This window comes from Ceratosolen solmsi, unplaced genomic scaffold, assembly GCF_000503995.2.
Source record: "Ceratosolen solmsi marchali unplaced genomic scaffold, CerSol_1.0 scaffold6, whole genome shotgun sequence".
Taxonomy (NCBI): Eukaryota; Metazoa; Arthropoda; class Insecta; order Hymenoptera; family Agaonidae; genus Ceratosolen; species Ceratosolen solmsi.
The window spans coordinates 9,072,339-9,078,536 of NW_011948414.1; the positions used below are offsets into that span (position 1 = coordinate 9,072,339).

At 23.7% G+C, this 6,198-nt stretch overlaps 1 protein-coding gene across 1 annotated transcript in view; it reads right to left on the minus strand.

Moving 5' to 3' along the window:
• Positions 1-4,120, minus strand: part of Osi24 (Protein) — a 6,699-nt gene extending 2,579 nt beyond the window's left edge. Inside the window, exons 1-2 of the mRNA XM_011506860.1 lie at positions 3,760-4,120; positions 2,148-2,490 (exon numbers count right to left, since the gene is read on the minus strand). Of these exons, the coding sequence (XP_011505162.1) occupies positions 2,148-2,490; positions 3,760-4,071 (655 nt within the window). The 5' untranslated portion in view covers positions 4,072-4,120. The remainder of the gene's footprint in view (positions 1-2,147; positions 2,491-3,759) is intronic.
• Positions 4,121-6,198: the final 2,078 nt, after the last annotated feature.

Here is a 6,198-nt window from a genome sequence, read left to right on the forward strand (position 1 = left end):
CTTTCCCTGTAAAATAGCTGAAAGCAAAAGTACCGGCTAATTAAAGCATTGCGGTTAGTTCCTTGAACCATGTTATGTATCTGACTGCCACGTCGATGGGTCGCTGTAATGATATTTATAGTCAAGAGTTTATCTAAAAAGAGTTTATCTAAGCTATTTATTCATTAACTGCGCTACTGACTGTCAAATACTTATTGCAAACAAAAAAAGTATTGTTATATTGAATTTTCTTTTCTTTTCATATATTTCTTATATTATATAAATACAGATTGCTAGATTCGTAGTTTTAAAACATTTTTAAGAATGCATTTATAATGAAAGTATTCATTATTATTGATTAATTTAAAACTTACTTATTATAATTCTGTGATTGACTAAAATTTGTTATATACTAATGTGATGCCTAGTGAATGAAGATATTTCTATCTAACAAATATCTAACAAATACATAATTACTTTTAAATAAAATAAATTGTTTTTCTGAATTATTATTGAGCAATGTACTTTTATCTCAATCTATAATAAGAAGAATATTTATATGAACCACAAGTATATTTAATTTACAGTTCATATAATATTATTTTATTATTTATAAAATGACGCGAACACAATTGTCATAAAAATGTATACCCTGCAAATACTAAAATATACGTTTCAAACAGTTTTTATAATTACTGCTGAATACTTGCTTATTGAACCTAATTATTTTTACCTTTATATTTCATTTTATAAGAAATTTCATAACAAAATATTAAATATTTTGAAGAAACAGTTACTTTATTCTTTTCTTTTTGACAAATAAGCTTTGAATATGATAAATGTATATAATTAAGTATTTTGCTTCTCTTCGTGAATTGCAAATTTCTAATAATTATAAATTCTAAGTATATAAATAAGGACACGTTTGGAAAACCGTTTGTACTGGTAATATAATTAAAAAATTTTTAGTATATTGTATATAAAAATTCAAATGTTAATATACGTTTATTTAAAAAAAAAATAATTGTTGATAGTTCCCTGCTGTTTTATATGTAAAAGAAATATAATTAATTAACTACTTAAATAATGTTCGACTAAAAAATTACAAGTTATGTGTTGTACGCATACAATTAATTTTTTCACACTATAAGTTTATTTATATCGAATCAATGTCATAATGTAAATGGACAGACCGTTTTTAAGAATTGTTTTACTGCTATATATGAATTATGTCGATATCTAAGAAAGCCATATTAGAATTTTTGTCAATATTGTTTATAAATAAGCAGATGCAGTTACTTATTTCATGTAAAGTTATGCCTTTAAATTGGACCCTCATCTACGTTAGATTATCACGGTGAAAGCCGGTACTTGTGAAACTTGGTAAAAGCAGGTGGTGGGAAGCTGTGATGGTGATAGTAGTGCCAGTAGGAGTAGTAATAGTTATAGTATTAAACAAATAGTAGTAGTGACCTAGCAAAAGATGTAAACCTGTTTTAGCGCGCTTCAATGTTTAGTTTAGTACTCTTTCACATTATTAACCCGCTGAAAGCAGAATCTCTATAAGTTCAAAACATAAGTAAGCGATTGAAATGCATATGCTTTTAAGCAGAATTTCATTATACAAAAAGAAAGTCATTAAGGTCGTAAAAGTATAAAATGAATATTATAAGCAAATTATATGCAGTATGTAACAATAAGAAGAAATAATTTGACCGAGGATGGACACACTTTAATTTACAAGTTTATTAAAATTTTAAGAAATTTATAAACATATTTTATTTCAATTTAATGTTAGTTGGATTTTATATTAATTACAATTGTATCAAATTATTATCTAATTATTTTCATATTAAATATAAGATGGAAATATCGATTTTTTTTTTTTTTTTTTTTAATGGTATAATTGAAATAATCAAGTTAAATTTAATGTATTTAAGAACATTATTTAATCTACTGATATTTAATATTATTTTACAAGGAATATATTCTATTCTTTTTCTTACTATTACAAAAATCAATTCCTAATATTATTATTATTTAGTATTTAATCAGAATTTGTTTAATTCACTTAAGTAATAGGCATTTTATTAAAGTTAATTAAAGTCAAATTTTCTATTATAATTTTAGTGTCCTTCCTCAGTTTAAATTACGGAAAATTTACTTACTACCGAAGAACGTGCGTGAATCTCTGGGCGAAAGTAAATCATTCCACAATTTTATCTTCACTACATGATTACGAGCAAACCTATGAATTGTGTCTATCAAGGATGTATTATTCACATTATGTAGAGGTTTTAGTTCGTCTCCTGAATTAGCTTTATTTTTTTTTGCAATTTCTATAGAGTCAGTAATTTGTAGCTTATCCACCGTCGAAACCGTCCTTAAAAAATTATCAATTCCCTTTATACACTTCACTGAAATTGTTTCATTATTGCATTTCAAGAACTTCAAAATTTGAACACTATTTTCTTCTGATGTACTTGCTGCAGCTTTTGTGGGTTTCTGAACCTTGTAAAAAAAAATTTGGAAACAAACATTGATTCGTTATAATAATAAATAATCATTAGCATATATATGATGTTTAGGATTTCTTTAGCAAATAATTTATTTATAACTATATATAGTTTATTTATTTTAAACGATGTAATTGAATAATTAATAGAAATTAATTTCTAATTTCAAATAAATAGATATATTTAATATTTGACGATTATAAATAAATAATAAATCTTCATTAAACATATAAATTATAATATTTAAAATAAAAACTTTTAATAATAAATTATTGATTTTTAATACAGAAAACTATATGGTATACTTGAAGTCAATCTTATTAATATGCCAAACATTGTACAAAGTTTCATTTATGATATATGAATATAAATAATGAATATAATAAATAATAAATGAATAATGAATAATGAATAATGAATATAAATTTTTTATATATGAAATAAATTAATATATATATTTTTTTTATTTTAATAAGTATATACAATAATTGATTTCTAAGGTTTATAAATTGAAATAACTTATTGAAAAAAAAAAATGTTTAATGAAATGTAACAAATGCACTTTTAAAAAAATCTCTTCTTTATGTTTTGATTAGAATGTAAAATTATTAATATATTCCAAGAATTTTAATATAATTTTAGTATATTATAATATTTTAAAAATAGTTAACATTTAACATAAAAAAAAAAAACTGTATTTAAAAACAATCTATGCGAATGAAATAGAGAATTATTTTACAAATATATAATATAACGATTCTGCTACCCGGAATATCGAAGTCGTAATACTTATTAATTTTCTAAGAAATAATGAAATGATAATTGGACTATCCAACATTATCGATTGTACTTGTATAGTATAAAAGATAAATAATTTATTGAATTTACTAAAAAAGAAGTTATTTTCATTAGGTCTTCTACGTTCATTAATTTAGCCTCACGTAATAGAAAACATAAATTAAATAAATTTTTTGATTCGTCAGCTATAATAACTAATATACTTATTCGAACGGATTCGAAAAAACAATAAAATATAAACGTCTCATAAAATTTCATAACTTTTTATGTTTTTAATTTTAAAGGATATTATTGACGCCTTTCTTTATTCCATATACAAAATCAATCTATGCTGAAAGTAGCTTAAACTAAAAAAATTTACTTTAGATTAAGCCTTTTAATCGTTTTCTTTTTAAGTAGATTAAAATATCGAACTAATTCTGAATTCTGATAATCTATCACTATTCACTAAACGTGCAACACTTACAAATGGCTTAACTTTTACACCATTTCCCAAGCTCGCGCCTCCGACTCGTTCGCCTGCCAACAAGCCTTCATCATCCGTTTCCATGTATTGACCGACATTCAGGTCGAATTTACTCGGCTTATCCAGTACCTCGTGCGGGTGCCGTTGTCGCACATCCTCCTCCTCAAGAGCATTGCCAAAGTTACCACTCGTCAAGTCGATGGACCTCTCAATGGCCTTGGCCCGAGCGGTAGCAAGCGCCATTGGCGGCCTTGCTAGTAGGCACAAGGTCACGGCGACAAAGACACCGAGCCGACCCATCGGTACCGGCATCCTCCCTTCTGCTCCGTCTTTCTTTCTCGGAAATCAAAATTCCTTTTTTTACTTTCTAATAATCATTTCACAAAAGAAAAAACAATCGATATAATAATATATAAGTATATATATTTTACGATAATGCATGCAGCCGTTTGTTTAAATAAGATTAACGTATGATTTTATAATATCAAATTAGAAGATTTATTTACGATTTGTAAAAAAAAAAAAAAAAAAAAAAAAAATGAACATATTGAATCGATCTTTGTAAAATATAATAATCTTCATTCACAAAGTTAATGTAATGTTTGTACTTAATGTTTTCTAAGTATAAATTAACGATAAGTTTTTCTCTTCCAAAATTTAGAAACACTATAATCTCATTAATTTTTAATTAGTGTCATTTGCCATAATTAAATCAGTAATCAAAGTTTTATGTAATACGTTATGAAAATAAATCCTTTTGTTAAATTTACATTAAAATACAAATTCTCGTTCTAATCTTATAATTTCCACATAAATTCATCCAACAATATTGAAAGGTATAGTAACGAATATTTATAAGCCAATTGTACAATTATCTTAATTTGTACAAATACTTCATTATATATTTAAAGACATTTATCACCTACATTCAACTGCATTCAATCTAACTCGAATATACTGTAATTTTAATAACTATAACTGTAATTTTACAACTAACGCAACGAAAAATTAAATACCGATTTGTAAATATTATGTAATGTACGTTTAACAATAAGGAATTTTTTAATATTATTTTTAATATTTTCAAGTAATTTTTACTATTTTCAAATTTTATTGGACATCACTTGCATTGTTAAAACTTTTACGATTCTTAAATAATTTTGTAAAAATATATAATAAATTTATTCAGATCAAAATTTTTAATAACGTTATACTCTATGAAATTTTTGTTTACTCAAATATAATATATTACGATATTATTAATAAAAGCAATATTTATATTAGTACAAGTAATAAAATACAATACAGTAGCATTTTTTTGTAATTTTTCTTTTAAAACATGAAAAATAGATGGTCATAGTTAAAATAAATGTATAAATTTTGTAGCATATGTATAAATTCCAACAGTTTTATATTTCTTTAATAATTATAAAAGATTTTACAATTAATTTCATTATCTTTTTCAATTGATTATCATAAAGAATCTATTTTCATTCACTTTTAATATCTAATTGAAAAAATTTTCTCGAGATAAAAATAGTATATTTAAATCTTATAAATCTTTCAATGAATTTATTATATAAAAAAATATATATAACCGCTAAATTAGCTATATTCATCTATATAGAATAATTATATGGATTAAATTATAATATAGTAGAGATAATAAAATATCATTAGAATAACTGATCTATAATTTCCGGTCTAATTCAATTTCAGACTTATCACTTCCTGTATTTCCAATACATTATACATAAATTAATAAAATTTTGGAAAAATTGGAAATGTTCGTATTCGGTCCACTATTTTGTTGCTAACTTTATATTAGTATACAAAAATATTTACTTTATTATTCAAAATGGTATCTCTAATTGTTACTCTGTGCACAAAAAAAAATGCTGTTTTATAGATAAGATTATGTGGTCATTTAATCTTTCTTAGTTTGTGTTTCTCTGTATAACCAAAACAAAGTATGTATTGTGTTTAATATAAATTATAATCGGAAGTACTTTCCAACAATTTTAGTATAGAATGTCAACACATAATCATAAATTGCATTAATGGTTTATCTAAACAAAATAATAAAACCCAAAATAAAATGTTTGCAATTCATTATCAATATATTTAATAATAATAATTAAAGTAAATTCAATTCATAAAATAATTATAAAAAATTATTGATTTCCATATCTATTAAGTCAAGGCAATTAGTTTCAATATCTGAAAATCAATGACCGTACCTTATAAAAATAATTAATTAATGATAGTATACAATAAATAAATGTAGATGACAAATAATGATAGTAGTTAATAATATTAGCTCATAAGTATTCCAATTAATATTATAGAGGTGAATTATCCACTTACACAAATCGAACATGCATACCTATTTCTATGTTATACCACATTCATAATCATGTCACGGCTACTCACATGTTC